Consider the following 23,714-nt stretch of genomic DNA (forward strand, 5'->3'; position numbering starts at 1 on the left):
CCCAACAGAGGAAGTGCAAAAGCCCCAAGGTAGCTGTGTCACTGGGGTAGTCAGGGTGAGAGGCCCTCTTCTCCCTTAGATGCGGCCCTTCCACATGCTGCGACAGTGTCATCCCCATGTGCTGACCATACCCCCCCCCAAGCACACCTGGATACCCACGAGGTGCACACGTGTTTGTTTGCATGCAGTATGACTGCACAGGAGCAGCAGTCATGCACAGCTCTGTTTGTATGTTCAGTGCCCTGCCGTCTGCAGAGCCTCCAGGGCTTGCTGACCTGGGGTGGGTTCCTTCTGGTGACCAGACCTGGTATGGCTGTGCTCTGTCAGTGCCCTGCACAGGATAAACCACCCTTGTACTTTGTCTGCTGTCCAGCTGTCTCACATCTGTGCAAGTCGCTGCCGATTCTCCACAGTGCTTCAGAGGAAGCTTTCTGAAACAGGGCTGGCCAGGCTCCAGACATTTCCTGGTTCCTTAGGTAGGGAATTTCCAACTCTCTGGCTCTAGATACTTCCAAACCAAGCTTTCCTTCTTGATTCTGCCTTTGCCAAGGCTGTTCCCTCCGTTGGGAATGCTCCCTCTGCCTTCATCTGATGCATTCCACCCTTCTCCTTCTGCCGTGTGAAGAGCCACAGGGGAGACTTTGTAGTAGCACTTTCCCGTCAGGACTGTCAGCATGCAAATAATGATATGGAGACTTATTATTAATTATGAAAGCTTGGCCTTTAGCTTAGGCTCTTATAACTCAAACTAACCTGCTCCTATTAATCTACATTTTGTTACATGGCTTTTACCTTTCTTCAGTACAGCACGTCTGACTTCTCCAATTCTGCTGGCAAAATCCACGTGCCTAGATTCCTCCTCTTCCTCTCTCTCCCTGGAAATCCTACGTATCCTCTCCTGCCTAGCTATTAGCCATTCAGTTCTTTATTACACTAATCAATATAGCTTCACGAAGTGTGCCAATATCCCAACAAGACTTACCTGCTAAATTTTTTTATTTTTCACCTGCTGTATTTAAATGGCCAACATTTTGAAATATTGAATTCATACCCATGACATGATGCTACTGGTACAACATCAAGTGCTGTTTTCCCAGCCCTAGGGTGTGCCTATCCCTCATGAGAACTCCTTATGAGGCAGGTTGTGAGGGGAGGTGCCATACTGAGCTACTGGCCCCCACAGTGCACAGCAGGCCCTCCCTGAACACTTGGAGCACACACTTCCCAGGGAGGAGTGCCTTTTCATGGACACCAAGCAGAACAGAAGCAGAGGGTGAAGATCTGCACATACACAAGACGACTGTTCAGACTCGAGTCTGGCAGATCAGGACACTTTCCTCTGCCCTTTTCTGCTCATGCTTTCATTAAAATGCTTCACAGTGCTCTTCTGGGTCACACAGGTTTGCCTGAGTTTCTTCTATGGCTTTCTAGAAAGACAGTAAGTAGCTCTTTGCCCTTGGATCTGGACTACCCAGGTCCTTACAGGGTTGTGTGGAGCCCTCTGGCTGCAGCAGGGAAGAGTTCCAGGCTCAGAGGTGTCCAACACGGCCCTTCCTACCTAGAACACAGAACACAGGCATTTATTGTCACTCATCACATGCCAGGCCTCACAAGTTCACACGTTGTGAAGCTGGCATAGTTGGAAATTCTTCTTCCAGATGAGGAAACTAAGACCCAACCCTCTCATGGCTGGGAGGGGGGAGGCCAGATCCTAACCCAAACGATCAAGGATGACTCAAAGGATCATGGGGGGCTTTTTGTCAGAGTGCTTGTTTGTCCTGCTGTCTGGAACGCCGGAAGGACCACCAGCATGTTCTTATTGCCACGATTTTGTGAGAAGTGTAAAAACCAGAGACCAGTGACTTGCCCACAGTCACACAGCGAAGAAAAGAGAGGCAGACGTGTACTAGCCCTGCATCAACTTTACCACATGGGCAATCTCAGGGGCCACCTGCACAGGGATGTCCTCCAACCTAAGCCACAATGCAGCAGAGTAACCTTGAACCAATCGTTTGTCTCTGTGTTTCATGTGTGTGTTCGTGTGTGTGTTTGTGTGTGTGTGTGTGTCTGTCTGTCTGTCTGTGTCTTGTAAGTCAAGCTAGCCTTGAATTCTTTTTTTTTTTTTTTTTTTTTTTTTTTGGTTTTTGAGACAGGGTTTCTCTGTGTAGCTTTGCGCCTTTCCTGGAACTCGCTCTGTAGACCAGGCTGGCTTCGAACTCACAGAGATCCGCCTGGCTCTGCCTCCCGAGTGCTGGGATTAAAGGTGTGCACCACCACCGCCCGGCTAGCCTTGAATTCTTGATCCTCATGCTCTAGCCTCCCTAGTGCTTGGATGGGGCTTTCTTTCCCATCCACAGTCATCATCGCTTCTGCCCCCTCTCAGCCACCCCCAAGTTGCCTGATTCCTTCCACAATTTAGCATCTGCTAGAAAGTTGTGGCAGCTAGCAAGGGGGAGGCCAGAACACCTAGCAGGCCTTCTCACAGGGCCACTGCCACCTCCACTGGGACCATCATCGGGACTAGCACTGTTTTTTCGGTGATAGTCAGCTGCCTTGCTGCTTTCACAGCTTAGCTGGCCACCTGCTCAGCTGTCACTGCCCCTGCTGATCTGCTGCCGCTTGGCGCCTCTCTTCTCCTGCTGTCTTCTGGTGTATAATCGCCGTTTGCTACTGCCTCGGCTTCTTGTTTTCTTAGGTGTTAGCAGCTCAGCCCACACTACTGAAAGCAAGGGCAGAAAGATCACCTGAAAGAAATCTTTGCTTCGGCCCTTTTTTTAGCACCAGGGATGGTAGCACAGGAGACTGGAGAGCCTGAGCAAGCTGCCGGTAGTTGAGCCAATCAGGGCCGTTTGTTTGGACCAATCATAGCCTTTCCTCTCAGCACCAGCCTCAGCAGTCCCTCAGGAGAATAACCGGGGGAATTGCGCCCCTTCTGGCCAGAGTGAAAATAGTTGCAGAGTCCTAGAGCGCTCGGCAACACTAAGGCCCCCAGAGTCTGGTACCATGGTTCAAGCCGTAGTTCAGTGGAATGCTTGCCTGTCATTCAGGACGCCCTAGGTTCAGTCCCCAGCACAAGGTATGGTGGCACATGCCTGTAATCGCAGTGCTTGGGAGATGGAGGTAAGGAAGATTAGAAATCCAAGGTCATCTTCTGCTCTTTAGGCAGTTTGGAAGCCATCCTGAACTAGAGACCCTATCTCTGAAAAGAGGGTCTGGATGGGGCTGGAGAGATGGCTCAAAGCTTAAGAGCACTGACTGCTCTTCCAGAGGACCAGGATTCGATTCCAAGTACCCACATGGCAGTTCACAACTGTCTGTGACCCCAGTTCCAGGGGATCCGGCACCCTCACACTGACATCTATGAAGGCAAACACACCAATGCACATAAAATATTAATTGATTAATTATATAATAAGGGGAGATCTGATACAAACTGCTCCAAACATCCCTGACTGAGGCTGCACCTTCAGGAGCCAAGACAGTCACCCATGCTGTCTCCATAGTTTGCTCTGGGTGTCTGTGAAGTAAGTATTCAAGATGGCTGGTGCTGGGATGGGGTAGTCCCGCTGGCTGTTAGACTGGCAGTCCCTTTGCTCAGGGCATCAAGGGAAAGTTCAGCCTCTGCTACTTAGGGAGCTTCATTGCCCACCCCAGGTTTTTGTTCATTTCCAACAATGAACATTGGGCCAGGCAGTGGTGGAACACGTCTTTAATCCCAGCATTTGAGAGGCCAGCCTGGTCTACACAGTGAGTTCCAGGACAGTCAGGGTTACACAGAGAAACCCTGTCTAGATTAAAAAAAAAAAATGAACATCGGAAAAAAATGCTGACAATATTGTCTTAGTTGAGGTTACTATTGCTATGATGAAACACCATGACCAAAGCCAAGTTTGGGAGGAAAGGGTTTATTTTGTTTACACTTCTGGATCTCAGTTCATCACTAAAGAAAGTCAGGGCAGGAAACTGGAGGCCGGAGCTGATGCAGAGGCCATGGAGGAGTGACTTGTTCAGCCTGCTTTCATAGAGAACCCAAGACCACCAGCGCAGGGATGGCACCACCCACAGTGAGCTGGGCCCTCCCCATCAAACACTAATTTAAAAAATGCCCACTGGGCGGTGGTGGCACACGCCTTTAATCCCAGCACTCGGGAGGCAGAGGCAGGTGGATCTTTGTGAGTTCGAGGCCAGCCTGGGCTACAGAGTGAGTTCCAGGAAGGGCTGCAAAGCTACACAGAGAAACCCTATCTCAAACAAACAAACAAACAAACAAACAAAAACAGTAGCTGGAGCCGGGCGTAATGGCACTCACCTTTAATCCCAGCACTTGGAAGGCAGAGGCAGGTAGATCTCTGTGAGTTCAAGACCAGCCTGGGCTACAGAGTGAGTTACAGGACAGCCAGGGCTGTTACACAGAGAAATCCTGTCTGGAAATAAATAAATAAATAAATAAATAAAATGCCCTACAGACTTAACTGCCTACAGCCTGATCTTATGGGGGCATTTTCTCAACTAAGGTTCTCTCTCGAATGACTCCGGCTTTCATCAGGTGGACGTAAAAACTAGCTGGCACAAATATAGCCTTGAGTGTATTAACACTAAGAAGTAACTTTAATGGAATGTCTTACAAGTCATTAACAGAATAGCTTAACAGCTTGGTGCCCAGGAGGTCAAGGGGTCCACTGGTCTGTCTAACCTACAGGTCCCTTTGTAAGAGAGCTAGTCTTTACCTTCCACGGCAGGAAGCCGTTGGATGCTGTCTAAAATGGAAAAAAAAAAAAGGAAGGGAAACAAGGGCAGTCTGCACGGACGGTGGAGAAGGAAGGAGTTCAAAGAGTTCAAGGGTAGGAACTTGTTCCCTTTGGCTCCCTGCTTCGTCTCCCATGTAGGAAGCCTGGCACTGATTGATGAGGAGCAGGCTGGGGAGCCAGTGGCTGCTGGGTATTGTGTTGTTGTTAGAGTGCTACTTGACATTGAACACCATGTGCCTGCGATGCTTTGGTAAAAATAAAAAAAGAAAACAAAAACATACTTCCAGGGAGAAAGAAAGGGCCGCCGTGCATAAGACACCGGACGAATGTGGAGAAAGAGGCGAGTGGGAGGGAGGGAGGCCAAGGGGTAGATGGTGGGAAAACAAAACTTTTAGAGCATCTAGGGCCCTTCTGGAACCCCACCTATGAACTTCATGTTCACAGAAGAACCACAAGCTTCTCGGCAGAGCCCCATGGGTGAAGATGCCAGCCATCACTGGTTTGGCCTCTGCACCTGAGCCACAATGACCAGCTGTAACCACCTAGTTACACTTCCAGCCAGGTGGCCACCCCAAGCATATCCTTGGCTGCATCCCAGTACCAAGGTAGGCTAGGAAACACTGTATCCCTGGTACCCAGACTCCCCAGGGGAGCATCCCTCTAAGAGGAATCTGGCCCAGGCAGGCAGAAGGAGCTGCCCAAAGGGTTCCCAGTTACACCAGTCAACCTTAACTGGAAGTGTGGCCTTGGACCTGAATTATAGGGAGTCAGCCTTGCTGGCCAGGCCTTAGAGGTCTTGTGGGTTCTCACAGGGCTATCAGGCCAGAGAGCTAACTAGCCACACACCCCAGGTCAAGTCACAGATCTGTCTTGGGAGTGAGCGGTCCAGGCAAACACTAATGGAGAAGTGGTATCAGGTCCTAGGGTTTCTCTAAGCATCTTCCACTGCCCGTGCAGAGAGGAGACCTGGAAACCTCCATCTGTTGGCTCAGTTCACCAGCCCTGGGCCTTCCTCTTGCCTGGGATCCAGGTCTCAGGCCACACCCTGTACACCCACTGCATATTTACAGTGTGGAGTTGGTCTTCCTTGTGTCAGGAAGGAAGCGTGTTCACATATTTGGCCTTTGGATGCATATGGTTGTGAGAGAAGAGCTCCTCTGGATCGGGGGCTGGTGGGAGTCCCTGTGGAAATGAATTTCCTCTCCTGGGGCCCAGGGCTCAGATGGGTTGAGACATTTATCGGCTGAGTAGCCAAGAGGACTTCAGTACCCTGAGAGCAGTGTCTACCTTGCCCTCCTGATTGACACTGGCCTGAGGCCTGTTCATTTGTTGTACTGAGGGCTGTCATGAGTCTGAGGTTATTTGTCATTTTGAGGGTTTTGAGAGCTAAGAACTGACAGGTTTTAGGAACAAATGCTGTCCCTACCCCTCAGGGTAGAGCCACACCTCAAGGGAGGGGCTGGTAGCAGAGGAGCAGAAGGGTCAGTGTGATAACAGGGAGGCAGGGAGGGGTCCTACAGAGGCAGCGGGGTTGATGGCCGACCAAAGCTATAGCCATGAAGTTCTTTTGTGTGTGGGGGGGGGGGGCACTTCTCTATAGAGCCCTGGCTGTGCTGGAACTCACTATGTAGACCTGACTGGCCTTGAACTCTGTCTCCCAAGTGCTGGGATTAAAGGCGTATGCCACCTCACCGACTAGTTCTTTGGTGGAAGATCGGACTCTCCCTTTCACCAGCTAGTCTCTTCTCCACTAAAGCCAGAGGAGAGTGTGCCACAGGCTGTGAGTGGCAGGTGAGGCTGACTGGTAGAAACAGGAAAAAGCTGCAGCTCGGCCGTGACAGTTGTGTATGTGTGTGTACATGTGTGCATGCATGCATGTGCACACACATCTGGAAGCCAGAGGTCAGCATTGGGTAGCTTCCTTAAGAGCTCTCTACCTTTTTTCCCCTTTTATTTACAGACTAGGTCTCACTATGTAGCACCAACCAGCCCTAAGCTCCATCCTGGTGATTTCTCTTTTTTTTTTTTAAGATTTATTGATTATGTATACAATGTTCTGTCTGTATGTGTGTCTGCAGACCAGAAGAGGGCACCAGATCTCATTACAGATGGTTGTGAGCCACTATTGCTGGGAATTGAACTCAGGACCTCTGGAAGAACAGTCAGTGCTCTTAACCACTGAGCCATCCCTCCAGCCCTGATTTCTCTTTAAGATTTATCCACCAAATGTTTCTGCAAGAAGTATATATTTTCAGGATATTTTAAGTATTTAGGATTTAAATATCAACATAACTGATTAATATAATTAATGTTAATAGTGTTTTAACATAAATAGATGAAATATGGATTCTTTAAATCTGCCTGTTCTGTACAGCTCAAATCCTATCCCTTCCATATAGCCTTCCTGGATTACCAACCCAAGATCTTCAGTGGCAGGTTGGATCTAAAAGGGACTCAACACCTTCTAATGACTCAGAACCTCAGACTCAGATGGTATCTGCTGGGTATGGAGGAAGGAGATGGGATCAAAGCGTATGGTTCCTGATTTGAGTGTTGCCTTATTTTATTGCACAGGGTGAACTGTAGGCAAGGGCTTGACCCAAACCAGTTTCCAAACCAGTGCTGCCTTAACAGCTTCCATCTCTGGCAGGTCACAGCAGGTGTCTGTCTGTTCGTGAAAGAATAATAATGAGAAGAGAGAATTTCTCAAGTCACTGCCAAGATTATGTCTTTCCTGGTACAAAACAGCCTACATAAAAACAGCTAGTAGTATAGCCAGGCAGTGGTGGCGCACGCCTTTAATCCCAGCACTCGGGAGGCAGAGCCAGGCGGATCTCTGTGAGTTCGAGGCCAGCCTGGGCTACCAAGTGAGTTCCAGGAGAGGCGCAAAGCTACACAGAGAAACCCTGTCTCGAAAAACCAAAAAAAAAAAAAAAAAAAAAAAAAAAAAAAAAAAAAACCAGCTAGTAGAAGTCAGGCATGGTTGTGCACACTTTTAATGCCAGCATGGAGGAGATAGAGGCAGGCAGACCACTTTGAGTTTGAGGCCAGCCTGATCTACATGGGGAGACCCTGTCTCAAAAAAACAAAAACAAAAACAGCTAGTATAATAGGGTGGGTCTACTCTGTCCCCCAAGGTCCAAAGTCCCACTGGGATTTACCCATAGGCCCCATTGCCTGAGCATCCAGCAACTAGGCAAGAATCTCAGGGGCCCCGCCATTAGTACTATAATGGATGGCTCTCTGTGGTGCCAGCATCTGGGTGGCTCCAGTAATTTGCAGTGACAGTGACTGTCCTTATGCAGAGATTCCCTCCTCACACATGTGAGTGCATCTGAGGAAGACAACCCTGGAAAGGGGCTGGTTAGGGCAAAGCTCCTTTGCATTGGAATAAAGACAGATCAGGCCAAACTGCCCTCCACACAAGCGTTCATCCTGTTTCTCCCAGGAGATTGGGTAGATAACAGTGAGGCCAGCTTTGGGAGGGGAGGACAGCATACAACTCTGAGGGTGGGAGCAGAAATGGAGGCCCAGAATGAACCCTAAGAGGGAAGGAAAGGGGACTTGGGTAAAGTGGAACTCTGGGGACTGTTGTAACGGCTAGCAAAGATGTGCCCACAACATGCCTGGATCCTCTGAGTCTGTGGGCTGTACATGAAAGGTCCCATCTGAACCAGTAGTCAGGCTCTGCGTCTCTAATCCTCCAACTTTTAGTTTGTCAAACAGCAGAATCACACCAGGACATGCACTTCCCTGATACGTGACCATTCCGGAAGAGTCCGCTGTGCGGTGCCTGCTAGGTGTTCTGTAGTTGTGTTCACCCACGGCGGGTCCTCATATGGCTAGGCTGGAGTGGGGGGCAATGAGAATGATGCCAGAGGTGTGCCAGTGCCTGGGGCAGATCTTGGTCCCTTAACTCCGGGCTGTAGGAATTTGTATAGCCACGTCTTTGAGCCTCAGTGGTCTCTTGTGGCAAGCAGGAGTCGGAAATGAGGCAAGACAGGGCTCTGATGAGAAGAGCTATCTGCAGGTAGCCAGCAAAGGCAGGCTGCGGGTGTGGGCTAGAAGCTGGGGAAGACTGTGGCTGTGTGTCTCGGGCAGGGCAGGGAGGGTGAGGGCAATATTCCGGGACCTCCCTTCCCTCCCATGAACAGCTCCAGCAATCAGCCTGAGCCAGCTGACGGGTTTTGATAAATAAATATCATAAACAACCATGGCCTTAGGCTCCACTGGAGGCTGTTGGCTTCCTCAAGAAGGTCTAGCTGGAGGGACCTGAGTGGCAGGTTTGGGGGTACCAAGAACTGGTGGGCAGATGCTGAGGCAGCGTTCTGAGCTGAGGGTTCATGGCCCCGGCCACAGTGTCACAATGGAGCAATGAACTAATTGTGGCGATATTGACAGTGATGATAACACCCACTTACTAAGTGCTAATGACCTTGTTTAACGTTCAAAGCAAGCTGAGAAAAAAAAATCTTCACAAAACGTGTTTCAGATGCAGAACTTGTATTAGAATATGTGAAACACCGGGGCTGGAGAGATGACTCAGGGGTTAAGAGCACTGACTGCTCTTCCCGAGGACCTGGGTTCAATTCCCAGCATGCACATGGCAATTCACAATTGTCTGAAACTCCAAGATCTGGAATACATGCAAGCAAAACATCAGTGCCCATAAAATAAAAATTATTTTAGCCAGGCGGTGGTGGCGCACACCTTTGATCGTAGCACTCGGGAGGCAGAAGCAGGCAGATCTCGGGTGAGTTTGAGGCCAGCCTGGTCTACAGAATGAGTTCCAGGACAGTGAGGGCTACACAGAGAAACCCTGTCTCCAAAAACCAAAAAAAAAAAACAAAAAACAAAAACAAAAACAAAACAAAAAAAAAAACATACCAAAGCTTGCTTTCCAGTTCCTGTTGACAGTGTGACAGTGGGACAGTCTGCCATGGGACGGTCAGCGGCAGTGACCAAATCCCAGGGACCCACGGGACCACGTGGCTCTTCTTGTTGGACCCCCAGATGTCTCCCTCGTGGGAGCAGCACCTCACCTTTACCACACCCCGAGGGCCCAGGTTCTTCTATATTCTTTTGATGCTGCTCTTGCCAAGGAATATATGGGACAGGTCAGCTGCTTGAGGCCGATGCTTGTCCGCAGTTCAAGGTATCAGATTCTGGACTCGGTCTCACTGGGGTCATGTCCCAACTGCCACCAAGAGGCCTGTGGAAAGTCCTCAGTTGCTCTCAGGCCGTGACCCTCATCTCGTGGCCCCAGACTCTCCGGTAGGCAAACAGAGCTGATCAAGTAACGCACAGGAAGCTAAGCCTGAAAAGTGTAACTCAGTGCTCTTTCTACTACCTTCTCAAAAGAGGATTATTGAGGAAGAGGGGGGAAAAAATATATACAGCAACATAGTCACTCAGGGATGTGAGAATTTGGAGGTGACCTAGGATCCACAGCGGAGGCAAAGATGTTCTATTTATAATTTTTAATGTATTTATTTATGTATGTATTCTTGTAATACTGGCAATTTGAACCTGGGGCTTCATGTGTGCATGCGAGTGCTCTATAACTGAACTACATCTCCAGAACTTGTGATTGTCCTACCTCAGCCTCCAAACAGCTGGGATGACAGGCCTGCCCCACCAGGCCCAGCAAGAGGCTGTATTTAGACAGGACCCAGGTGCTATCCACTGGAGTCCATAAAAATGAATGACTGGAGCTTTGCCGGCTTCTGATGGCCAAGTTCTGTCATTGTGGAGCACTTCACAGCAATGGAAGAGTGGGGACACAAAGGCAGGTCTCCAGGAAAGACTGCTAAGTGATGGGTTTCACTTTAGGATTGCATGCTAAATGTTAACTTGAAAAATGGGGAACAAATATAGATTTGTACTAACTTGTATTTATGGGTGTAAAATTCTGGAAGAATACATAAGGAACAGGTTAAAAAAAATCCATTACATGTGACTAGGGAGAGCTAAGCAGATGACAGAAAAGTGGGAGGCAGGTTTTCTTCAGTTCTGAACCTGCACACCTGAGCCTTTATGCACACAAATTCCAGATCTGTGTTTCCCGCCAACCATGGGCCAGAGACTTTCAGGGACTGGCTATAGTTCAGTAGTAGAGCCCTAGTTGGTGCCCACACAACCCTAGGTTCTAGCCCCAACACACACACACACACACAAATCACAAAGATATTACATCTGTGCTGAGCATGTACAGAGTTTTTTCCTTGGTATTATTTCCTAAAAGGACAAAATAGCAGCTATTTCTGTAGCATTTACACTATGCCAGGTACTATAAGTCATCTCTGTTATAAGGCAGATTTTTATGCAAATATGAGGTCTATCAGTTAGCTTTGACTGTCGATTTGACAAAGCCTAAAGTCATCTGAGAGGTACTGCCTCAGTCAGATTGGCTTTGTGGGCATGGTGTCTGCAAGGGAGTATTTGTGCCAATGCCTCACAGATAAGAATGGCAATGTTTTATTTTTTGAAGTATGACTTTGTCGGTGATGGAGAGATGGCTCAGCGGTTAAGAGCACTTGTTCTTGCAGAGGACCTGGGTTCGATCCCCAGCACCACATGGAGGTTCACACCCATTCTAACTCCAGGACCAGGGGATCTGTTTACTGCTCTAGAGGCTCTGGGATCAAGGAGAATGGTGTCAATGAGTGAGGCAGACTAAAGTCTCATACAATAGCCAGCTTTATTCAGAGCATCAGACAGAAGTCACATGAGTAAAGTGTCCAGTCACAAGAGCAAGCTGCACGTGGCAGACATGAAAGCATAATCCAATAACAATTCTGTGGTTTTGGAGAAACTGAAGTCACAAGAGTCTTGCCCTGGTTTCTTGGAGTTTTTTCACAGCATTCAGGAATCTCCCCACACGACTCTATTCCTGGACCATGTTCCAACAGGGATCCAAAGTGTTCTTCCACCTTCCACAAACATTAGGCACAAACATGGTGCACAGACATATGTGCAGATAAAACACTCATACACATAAAATAAAAACAATAAATCTTTAAAAAAAAAGAAATATGACGTTGTTAGTCTGCTAGCCAGCTTTCTGCTGGTATAACAGAATGCCCAGGATAATAAACATATGAATAAAACAGGTTGCGTTTGGGCCACAGCTTTGGAGGCCCCTCATTGGGGGCCTGTGGCAGTATATTGTGGCGATATGTCACTCATCTCATGGCCAAAAAGTAATAGATAAGAGCCAGGGTTTCACAGCCCTCTTCCAGGGCACACCCCAGTGACTTCATCTTCTTTTAATAGGCCCTGCCTCCTTAAAGGTCCACCAACTCCATGGTGTCAAGCTGGTGACTGACTTGAAGTGTCCCTGTGGGCCTTGGAGGGGACACTTCACATCTAAACTATATCAATGACCTCATTTAAATGGTATTGATAGTTGGGTGTGGTAGTGCATGCCTTTGATCCCAGCACCTGGAAGACAGAAGCAGGCAGATCTCTGTTGTTTGTTTTTTATTCTTTTGGGAGGCCCTCCACACAGCTCCCAAATAAATCACACACGGAAGCTTATTCTTAATTATGAATTCCCAGCCTTATCTTGGCTTATTGCTTGCCAGCTTTCCTTAACTTAGCCCGGCTACCTTTTGCCTCTGGGCTTTTCCTGTTCTCTTACTTCTGTAAATCTTACTCTTACCCCATGGCTTGCTGTGTTGCTGGGTGACTGGTCTTGGAGACTTCCTCCTTCCCTGGTTCCTTCTCCCAGAGTTCTCCTATATATACACTCTCTGCCTGCCAGCCCTGTCTATCCTTTCTCCTGCCTTGCCATTGGCCATTCAGTGCTTTATTAAACAATCAGGTGTTTTAGACAAGCACAGTAACACAGCTTCACAGAGTTAAACAAATGCAACATAAACAAAAGTAACACACCTTAAAATAATATTCTACAACAGATCTCTGTGCGCTCAAGGCTAGCCTGGTCTACAAAGCAAGTTCCAGGACAGCCAGGGCTACACAGAGAAGCCCAATCAATCAATCAATCGATAAATCAATAAATAAAATAAAAAGTTAAATGTTCACAGTATATTGTTAAATGGAAAAAAGCAGGATATAAAACGGCAAATATGAGCCAGGCATGGTAGCTCATGCCTATGATATGAGCACTCAAGGGTTGAAGCAGGGTTGCAAGTTTCAGGCCAGTCTGCGTTTTATAGAGACCCTATCTCAAAAAACCAACCAGAGTAACAAAAACAGAAAACTCAGCAAATACAACTCGATTTCATTTTTGGAACAAATATGTTTGTGACAAAGTCTCTGTGTGAGCAGGCACTTTGCCTCATTTTTTACTGCGTCCCTAGTCCAGAACACACAGTTGCAGCTCAGAAAACACAAGTGGGTGGGTGGGTGAGTGAAACAATGGGTTACAAGGTCAGGCTGCTTTTTTTTTTTGGGGGGGGGGGTTTGAGACAGGGTTTCTCTGTGCAGCTTTGCGTCTTTCCTGGAACTCACTCTGTAGCCCAGGCTGGCCTCGAACTCACAGAGATCCGCCTGCCTCTGCCTCCCGAGTGCTGGGATTAAAGGCGTGCGCCGCCGCCCGGCTGGGCTGCTTTCTAAGTAGACATGTGGCTACATCAGGCTTGCCAGTAGATTTAAGAGTGACTTTTATCTTAATATTTTTCTGCTTTTTTTCTGAGCTGTTAAAATGAGCATCCCCCGTGCTTCTAATTGGAAAATGAAAATAGTTGTAGAATTGAGAGGTGTTGGGTGCGCGGGATGGGGGGGGCCTCACTGGAAAAACATTGAGCTGCTGAACAGACAGGCCTCTGCCATTCCACCCATGACCATGTCACTTAGGCCCAGAAAAGGTGTGAGCTCTAGGAGGAGAGATAGGGTAGGAGCTCCAGGGCAAGAGCTGGAGAACACAGAGAGCCAGGTTTCAGGAGCCTGGGGGAGGGGTATGAAACCCAGAGATACAGCCTGCGACTGGCCTGAGACCACACAGCAGGCCAGGGACAGATGAGCCAGGCTTGGTCAGGTCTTGGTCTCCAACATCAGAATGCCTGGACACCAGACAAGTTTATGTTCCCTAGCTCCTTTTCACAAATGAAGGAAAACTGAAGCCCTGGGATTACAGAACTGGAGACATTAGAGACAAACCGACCCAGGAGTCCATCCAAACCTGATACTAAACTCCAGTGGGCACCTCTCCTGGTGGAACGTCAGCTCCCTTCTGGGAGTGGGTGAAGGTCCCCACATCAAGCCAAGTGACTTGTGCAAGACAAGGGGGTGGGGTTTCCAGCTTGTTCAGATTCCAAGGTCAGGTCTGTCTATCACCCTGGGGTTGTGTCCTCTGTTTACTGTTATCAAACTTGGGGGTCACAACCTGTGCTCCGAGGCAGGTCTGGCCACTCATCCTCATTAAGTCAACCAAAGAAGCCAAATTAAAAGTAGAAATCAGAAAAGAACAAAAATATTTATTCAATATGGTCATGGCCTGTTGGTGATGGTGCACACCTTTAATCCCAGCACTTGGGAGGCAGAGGCAGACAGATCTCTGTGAGTTCGAGGCCAGCCTGGTCTACAGAGAGAGTTCCAGGACAGCCAGGGCAGTTACACAGAGAAACCCTGTCTTGAAAAACAAACAAACAAAACCCTAATGTGGTCACATTGGGAAAAGAGACAAAGAGTTCCAGCAAATCCCCAAGTCTTTGGAATCCTGAACTGAGACCAAAGTTTAAATTGAAGGCCAAGAATGAGTACATCCGAGCAGTGCCAGTCAAGGTGTGGTCCTGCTCACCGTTGACCTATCGCTCTCAGGACCTGTCTCATCCTGTAAGATGCTCTGACAACTTGTTACCTGTGTGACAGGTTCCCTTGTAGCTAGTGTCTTTCCTTCTCCCAGCAGGAGATTCCTGGGGAAATTCCTTGGGATCCATTGACCAGTCTGATAGTCACATGGAGAGACACAGGATATCTTCATTTCTTCCCCGGCCGGTTACAGTAGCACAGCAGAGAGACACAGTGTCCATAATGTTCAGGGAGCTCGTGGAGACCTCCTAGTCATGGGGACAGAACGGGTGGGGGCTGGAACTTTGCTTCCTGTCACTAAGATGGTAGCGCTTGGGACTGTGGACAACAGCTAGGTTGTCACTGTCCTTGGGACCAGTGTGGAGTCCCTAATCCCTGTTTCACTTCTGGGCCACCCTCATGCAGTTGGCAGAGGGGTACTTAACACCATCTCTCAGATCTTATACAGCGGGGAAGGGACGGGGTGCTGAGTGGCTCAGTGTACCAGTCAATTGCAGGGGCATGAGAATGACAGGGGACAAGCCAAAGGTCACAAGCTGCAAGGTTCCTGGTGTGTGATACTCTAGCAAAGGCAAAAGGACAGGGACCAAACACTGGCCAGGTGGGTGGGGGATCAAAGAAGTGTCGGGGCTGGATATTGTTTTGGACTGACTGGTGGCGGTGGCTCAGTGGCTTGTACAATGCCTATTCAAAGAAGAAGGGGTTCTTACTGAATGTAAACACTCCTTTAAATTTTGTTAAAGGAAGACGGACAGTGTTTGGGCAGACACGTAGGACTGTATTTTACTATTCCATCTACAAATGTGTTTGGAAAAAATTCCAAAACAACAAATAAAATCATGCCCAAGCCCTTTCCCACCCCCGGGCTCTTTCCCAGCTCCATGTCAGAGGCCCTTGCTGTACTGACCCCATGGCAGGCAGTCTGCGGCTTCCCACCAGTGCTGTATTTTTGGTTTGGTTTGGTTTGGTTTGGTGTTTTTCAAGGCAAGGTTTCTCTGTGTAGCCTTGGCTGTCCTGGAACTCACTCTGTAGACCAGGCTGGCTTCGAACTCAGAGATCGCCTGCCTCTGCCTCCCCAGTGCTGGGATTAACGGTGTGCACCACTCCCACCCGGCCCCACCAGTGCTCTTTATTTTAACCCAGGGCCTTTGCTTTAGCTCGTCTAGCTGCCTGGGCTGCTCGCCCCTCTCCCTCTACCACCCAGCTCATTACATTACTTCCTTCAAGTCTCTCTTTATAAGCCTCCATCTCAGCTGAAGGCAGACTGCCTCCAGGAGCATACTGACCCAGTACCAGCTGGCAGGGGGGCATTTGCTCCATCAATCCACTCCTTCCTTCTTTGATTTCAATGCACTCCCGCGGAGCTGTGCCGCAGGGATGGGGGCTTCGTCTGCTTTGCTCATTTGTGTCCTCACAAGAGTGCCTGCTCCACAGGAGATGTTCAGTACATACTTGGCAGATTAGAGAGCACCCAAATAAATCAGATCCACACCCCTACTCCGGTCCCCATGAAACCCAAGCAGGCACGGCCATGGGAAGCTTCCAGCACTGAGTCATTCAGTGACTGCAGCAAACATTCATTGCTCCATGTTATTCTTTTATTTTCCAGAAAGGACTTTACTTCTTTGGTTTGGGTGGGCTCACGCTGAGGGTGTAGCTGAGAATTGCCTTGAATTCCTACCTCCACCTCCCAGATGCTAGGAGTACAGGCCAACACTATGCCTAGCTTCTAAAAGGGATTTCTGCAGGGCTTCCAGACTTCAGCATGTAAAGAGACCAAAGGTAGGGAAGAAAGAGTCTCCGAGAAGAGAGCTTGTCATGTGCTAATCCCTTATCAGGCCAGACTCTCCCCTGGGCCAGACTGGCAGGTCAGACACCCTTTCAGTAGGTATGAATGCAGAGGAGGCTGCTCCAGGAAGTGGCGCTCGGGCAGTCACGCAAAGGCACAGTGGTGTGCAGATGAGTGGCCTGTCCAGACACTGTCCGGGAACACACTCTGGCCATCTCCACTTACATTCTTGGGGAGTGAAGTCACCTGAGACTCCCAGGTCTGTCTTATCTTCCTCGTCCACGCCCTGACTCAGCCAAGTTCACAGCCCTCTCCCATCACAGGATCCCTTTCGGTCACTTTGAGTATAAGGACCCAAGTCAGCCCTCTTTTGTTTACAAATGCTGTGATACAACGCACATTTGTTAAGAAAAGGAAATTATTTGCTCAGAAAAAGACACTCTCTATAGTATATATGACCTCTAACCAAACAATAAAAAGAATGGGAAGAAATCAAAATGAAAATTTAGTGGGCACAAAACCAGACAAAATTTTTCATTAAATAGATGTGCAAACGGCCTGGAAGCCTGGGGAGAGGTTCAAGAGCCAATTACTGCCACTAATGACAAAATGTCCACTGCAACTTCCAAAGTTATCAGTAGCAATGTAAAGTTGTACATTTAGAAAACTAAACACACACCGGCCATAAAACCCAGCAATACATTCCTGGGAACTACCCCAGGGGAATGCTGGCCAGAGGACATCCACAACATGTTACTCATAGCAACCTCAAACCAAAACAACACAGCAACCCATTAACATGTGATGGATAAACTGGTACCTGCTCACCGTGGGACACCTGACACACTGATGAATATGATAGCAGCCACAACGTGGCTGATCACAGGTGGATGCCGAGAAAGACACGAAATACTAAACCAGGGGGTGGTGGCGCACGCCTTTAATCCCAGTACTCGGGAGGCAGAGGCAGGCAGAACAGCCAAGGCTACTCAGAGAAATCCGGTTTCAAAACAAAAGAAAAAGCCAGGCAGTGGTGGCACACACCTTTAACCCAGAACTTAGGAGGCAGAGCCAGGCGGATCTCTGTGAGTTCGAGGCCAGCCTGGTTTACCGCGAGGTCCAGGATGGTCTCCAAAGCTACACAGAGAAACCCTGTCTCCAACACCACCCGCCCCACCCCCCCAAAAAAAAGAAAAAAGAAAAGAAACTAGATACTAAAAAGTCAATATTGTGTAGTTCCATTTTATAGGATGTTCTTGGGGAAAGCTGTTTAGTCAATAGTGCTAAAAGTCAGGGAGCATACTTCAAAAGGAAGGCATCAGTTGGCAGGGGACCCACGAAGATCTCCATTTGGCTACTAAGTGCTTCCTTGTCTCCCCACCACTGCCCACACACACTTGGTACTGCTTTGAACTCACAACCTTCAAGCACTCTACCACTAAGGTACACCCATCTGTGTGGTGGTCTCATAGATGTGGACATCAGATTTTCACCTTAATTAACAGAATGTGATTTTGTGAACATCCATGGCAGGCTTTCCAAATACTATTTGCTGAGGAGTAGTTCCAAATACCATGGCTTCTAGGGAGACACCGGTTCCTGGGTAGCTAGCTCCTCAGGGACTTCGAATTTCTGCCTTTCTTTGGGAGAGGTGGCTTTTCACCCAGTCCCAAACACGCCTGGGGTAATCTCTCAATAGCAGCTTCAACTGTCCCGGGTGGATGGGCTGTGTAACGCCAGTCCCCGCTGGGTTCCAGCTGAGATTAGGTATGCCTTTCAATGCCCAGTCCCAGCAAAACGGGGTCTGGGCATCTGTGCCTCAGCCTTGCCAGTGAAGCCAGTACCTAATATTCAATAGCTGTCTTGGAGAGGATCAGAATTGCCACGTAACACAGGTCGTTACGTGTTTTTCAGATGGGTCCGTGTGGGTCCTACAGATGCATCTGGGGTAAACGCGAGGACAATCGGCACCCTTGAACGGCCAGCACATTATTGTTGGTGCCGCGAGAGAAACGCGCCGCGCGGCCCCTTTAAGAGACGCCAGGAATGTATCCAAACAGACCGTGCGCGCGGCGCACGTGACTCACAGCTGATTTCCGGCCCCGCCCCCTTCTCCGGCCCGCGCCGCCCGAGAGTCAGTTCGCTGCGGCCCGCGGTCCCCAGTCTCGGCGCGGGCGATGGCGCATGCGGCCCCGCCGAGCGCGCTGGAGCAGGGCGGCCCCATCCGCGTGGAACACGACCGCCAACGCCGCCAGTTCTCCGTGCGCCTCAACGGTACCGCGCTGCCTTTGTTTGCGCGCGCGCGCGCGCGGGCGGGACGGGGCGGGACCTGCGGGCGGACGGATCCCGGGGCGGGAGGGTTCCCGAACCCCGACAGGCACCGCCAGAGCGCGCCCGCCCGGGCAGCCCGCACCTGCTAGCGCTGCTGCCGGCTTCCGGCACCGCGGACGGAGGGCTGCCACCCTGGATCCCAGAGAGCAGGTCGCTGGTGGCCTGCCACCCCCCCCCCCCGGTGTTCGGTTGCTTCCTGCCGCCCTGGAGGAGCCTGCGCGGGCCGGGGGCATAACCCAGGGAACTTGTGGCCTGGAGGAGGAGGCGGGTAGGTGGCTCTGAGACGTTAGCCAACTTACCCAGTCGATGTGTGCCTCGGTCTCCTGGAATCTGCAGTGGGGATAGCTGTAGTGAACACCGTTTTGGCTGGGCAGTGAGGATGAGATACTGTGGCGGTAAAGGTTCAGAATGACACATTTGGTGCACAGCAAGCGCTGATAAACATGGGTAAATGGCTACTTTTCAAACCGGACAGCTAGGTCAAGGCCTCATCTTCTGTAACGCTTGTACCAGCAGACCAACACTCTTCCCATTGATAGTAGGGGTTGGAAATGATTGTGAAATACGGGACCTTGAGTTCTTTGTAGCCCACCCCTCCCAGCTGGGCCCCCTGGGCTCGTCCGTGACCTAACTTAGAGGCCACTGCGCCAGTTTTGAAGGGACGCACTTGTGTGAAGTCGGCCATTAGGTTGTACAGCAGCGAAGGTACTGAGCGGCCCGTCCTGACTGACTGAGCCAGCCTTCTGTGACCGCATTTGCACTTGGTCACAAGCAGAAGAGGCCTGGTCTCCCATTTGTGCCACCTAACTACAGTGGAGGCAGCTGTTACTTCCTGTGTTGTGACATACCGCCCCACATTACACGTGAGTAAACTGAGGCTGGAGTTCAGGAAGTGACTTGCCCAGTCTTAACAAGACCAGAGTCATATTCAAATCTAGGCCCAGCTGCCCCTACGCCATGCCTTTTTCCTAGAGAAACAAGTCCTGTCGTCATGCTGGTGGTGGCTCAGCTGGCGGTGACACTTGGCCCTGGTCACTTGAGGTTTTTTTTTTAATCTGAGGGTTTTTTTCAGAACCTCTTTTCTGAAGTTTTCTGAGTTCCAGGGGGGCTGTGATTCTCCAGATGACTCCGGAGGCCCATTAGATCCACAAAGAGAAAAGCAGGGAACCCTCAGGCTTCTTCTTTCTTCCTTTCTCTCCAAAATGGGTCTGGTCAAGAGGACAGCACTCCAGTGCTGGCTGTGAGCAGACTATAGTTTTAAACTTAACCCTTCTGGAACCTGCTGCCCTGTCGCTAACCACAAATGGTGCCCTAGGGAGACAGGGTGGCTAGAGGCGGGCAGCCCCACCTCCGCTCCTGCTGCAGAGCCTGGGCCAAGTAGGATTCATTCCACTAGTGTTTACCTGCACTACCTGCTGTTTACCGGCACTCTTAAGATGCCCAGGATTTGTGGGGCTGACAATCTAGAGGGGGAGATGGGTCTCAAGTAAATTACATAATATCTTATAAAACAAAGGGGTCTGAGAGAAGTGACGTTGGCCAGGGCTGTCCTTTAACATCAGGTTCCAAGCAGGGGTCTTTTAGGAAAGACCTGAAAGGGGCAAGAAGCACTGGAGAGGGCAGCGTGTGAAAGCAGCCGCTGAGAGCAAAGGCCCTGTGGTACCCATTGTGTGCTCAGAGCAGCCAGGAGCAGTGCGGGGATAGAGCAGCCTGGCAGGTACGGTGAGTCTGAGAGCTCACGGGGATGGCCAGTAGAGGACTGGAAATGTTAACTTGTGTGACTCGGACCCTGAGCACTGTGGGTTCCTGAAAAGAGGACAGATGACATGGACCGGGAGCCCTAAGGCTGGGCTGGTGGGGAGCATACTATGGGGCATGGTAGTGGGAGCATGGAGCTGGCCACTACACCAGTCCAGGCAGTGTGAGCAGGGGTGGGAAGAAATGTCCAAGTCCTGAGCAGATGTGACAGGGAACATGGAGAGAGCCTGATGGTAGGACATGTGAGAGGAGACTAGAACTCAGGTATATGCAACCCCTAGATTGAAGTTCTGAAATGCTGGCTGTGTGGCCACTGTTTAATCGGTGAGAGACCAAGGCACGAGACTGGAGGACAGCTGGTCCAGAATGGAACCTCAGATTGTCTCCTGAGGGTTGTCATCTAAAGGCTGGAGGAGGTTAGCTAAGGCCCCAGCCCCCAGTCCCTTCCTTGCCTTCTCTTTCTTACCTCAGCCAGGGTCAGCCACTCGGATTTGTGTATGTGTTTTAAAGATTGTTTTTATTTGTGTGTGTGTACACATGACATGTATTCCAGTGCCTGTAGAGGTCAAAAGAGGGCGTCAGATCCTGCAGCTGGAGTTACAGGCAGGTGTGAGCTGCCAGACATGGGTGCTAGGAACTGAGAGTCCTCTGTAAGAGCAGAAAGCCCTCTTAGTTAGCTGAGCCAGCTTTCCAGCCTCTGGGACAGCTACTTTTTGCAAGAAGGCTCACTCAGATCCTCCCCAGAATCTCTCTACCCCCTACTTTGCAAGTAGGAAGAGAGGCCTAGAACTGAGCCCAGCTGGTTCCTCCAGTTCCTGGGTGCCTAGGACTGTCCCCAACATGCTTGTCTGAGGTCTAGGGCATTCGGAGCCTGGCCTAGACTGAGTCTGTGTCACCACTAATCCAGGACCACTCATCCACTGCATGAGTGTTGGGAGTTGGTATAGCATTCTGTCCCATGATGGTGGGCAGACAGGAGAAGCCCCTAGTGAGAGAATACCCAGAAGAAGAAGGTGGGAGGCCGTGGGTGTAGATGTGGCAGGGGGGAGATCAGCAAGCAGCTAACCAGACACTTAGTGGCTGTCGTAGGGAGGGGCTGCAGTTAGGGTGTGGCTGGAGCCTGCTGGCATATCTGAAAGCAAGCCCATGTACTTCTGCAGGCCTTAAGCAGACACCTGCTGGGGACTTACAGGCCTGTTCTCTGGGGATCCCGCCAAAGGCATAGGGGCTAGCCCTTGGGGCTGCCATGTGCCACTCGTCAGCCTCCAGTCTCAGAATGCATCTGGTAGGAAGAAGCAGGTTTTTGACAGATATTTCCTGGGTGTCTACCCTGGGGATTATGAGGACAAGGTGGTGACTGTCCTGACCACCAGACACCAAAGGCCTAGGCAGAGAGAGAATCACTGTGCTATCCCAGGGTTGCTCATAGGCTCTAAGTAGGCTCCATGGGATTGCGAGCAGGAAGAGACTGAAGACACTAGCAAGTTTGCAAGAGCTCAGTCCCTGCCCCCCAAGACTGCTGGGAGCATAAGCTGGTCTTTTGGTGGCTCTAGGATCTCCATCACCTGCTTCCCTACACTGCCTGTCCCTTACGCACTCAGGCCAGCCACTCTGGCTTCCATGTCATTCTGAGCATCATGAGGACTTTGCTTCTGCTGCGCTCACCACCTGGACTTCTCACACCAAAGGGTCCTATGTCCCTCACTCCTTCAGGTCTTTTGCACAACAGCCAGATTTTTTTTTTTTTCAAGACAGGGTTTCTCTGTGTAGTTTTGGTGCCTGTCCTGGATCTCTCTCTGTAGACCAGGCTGGCCTCCAACTCACAGAGATCTGCCTGGCTCTGCCTCCTGAATGCTGGGATTAAAGGCGTGTGCCACCACCACCACCACCACCACCACCACCACCACCACCACCACCACCAGGCAAGCCAGATATCCTCTTTCTGATGACAGTCCCCACCCCTGCTCCCTACCCCTTCTCTGCTCTCTGTGCCCATCTCCTGAGAAGTCTGTCGTTTGTTGTCTCCTCTACTAAAATGTGAAGGAGTGCTGTGTCGGCTCTGTTCTCTGCCTGCCTCCCACCTAGCACTGCAGACCCAGCCAGAGCATAGTGCAAGGTCCTGACCTTGGGCGGATATGCGGTAACCAGGTCAGTCCTACCATAGCTTCCCTCTGCACTCCCGTCTCTGGTGAGCTTGATTGACCCCAGCAAGTACAGAATCAGACCCGGGTCCATGTCTTACAGCTACAGGGGGTGGCTGTGGTGGCCATAGCTGGGCCTTGGTCGGGGAATGGGCACAGCCCCAGAACAGATCAATGTAAGGAGGGAGGTTTCAGCACAGGGGAAGGCCATGGCATTTGTAGACCTGCTGAGAAGGGCATCCTAGTCTGGAGGTGGGAAGAAGAGGGCATAGTTTCATGAAACAAAGCACTTGAGGATGGCTGAGGTGATGCGTGTCCGTAATTGCAGCACTCTGGGTTCTAGGCCAGCTTGGGCTACAGTGAGACCCTGTCTCAGAAGAAAAGAAGACCAGAGTGGAGCTTGGAGGGCGGGTTACTGAGTTACACTCTACCTGTGCGACTGCGTAACTCGAATCTCAGGAGGTTAGCTCTGGAAATGAGCTAGTGAATCCTAGTCTCCCTCCTGGAACTTGGGGAGGCTTGAGTACACTGAGGGCAGAACCCTCGTTAGGTTTGTTGGGCTTTGTTGTGCCTGTGCTGGACCTTAGGGAGGAGGGTTAGCTGAGAACACAGGGTTGGGGTCTCTGGAATGACAGTAGCAAGGGCTGTGGGTGGCTGTGTGTTGTTGGCACCACATTAAGCCTGTTGCAGAGAATGCCCAATTGAACCCTACACACAGCCCTCTAAGGAATGCCATCATGCCCTACTGTGGGGATATGGAAACTGAGGTACAGGGGTTATTCAAAATTCAGCTCCTGTACCTCACTGGTAGTCTGGCTCCAGATACTGTACTTTACCCTATCCTCCACACCTGGGATTGCCAGGAATAACCAAGCTCCGAGGACCCCTGAAGTCCACACCTCAGTTGTTTGTATCTCCTGCTCTAGGATGTCATGACCGGGCTGTCCTGCTCTATGAGTATGTGGGCAAGCGGATCGTAGACCTGCAGCACACAGAGGTCCCAGATGCTTACCGTGGGCGTGGCATTGCCAAGCACCTGGCCAAGGTAGGATGGATAGCAGACCAGGACACAGCTGTCACACTCCCCTTGCAGGGAAGATTGACTAGTGGCTAACTCTAGTTTGTGTCTAGACCACAGCTTCACAGGTCCATCTGGTCAAGAGTTTGTAGTTG

The 23,714-nt window shown here is 50.3% G+C and overlaps 1 protein-coding gene across 1 annotated transcript in view; it reads left to right on the plus strand.

Moving 5' to 3' along the window:
• Positions 1–23,714, plus strand: part of Natd1 (N-acetyltransferase domain containing 1) — a 29,119-nt gene that overhangs the window by 1,872 nt on the left and 3,533 nt on the right. Inside the window, exons 2-3 of the mRNA XM_052757274.1 lie at positions 18,226–18,585; positions 23,468–23,586. Of these exons, the coding sequence (XP_052613234.1) occupies positions 18,489–18,585; positions 23,468–23,586 (216 nt within the window). The 5' untranslated portion in view covers positions 18,226–18,488. The remainder of the gene's footprint in view (positions 1–18,225; positions 18,586–23,467; positions 23,587–23,714) is intronic.

The sequence above is a fragment of the Peromyscus californicus genome, unplaced genomic scaffold (assembly GCF_007827085.1).
Source record: "Peromyscus californicus insignis strain IS unplaced genomic scaffold, ASM782708v3 Scaffold_3__1_contigs__length_106647218, whole genome shotgun sequence".
NCBI classification, from domain to species: Eukaryota; Metazoa; Chordata; class Mammalia; order Rodentia; family Cricetidae; genus Peromyscus; species Peromyscus californicus.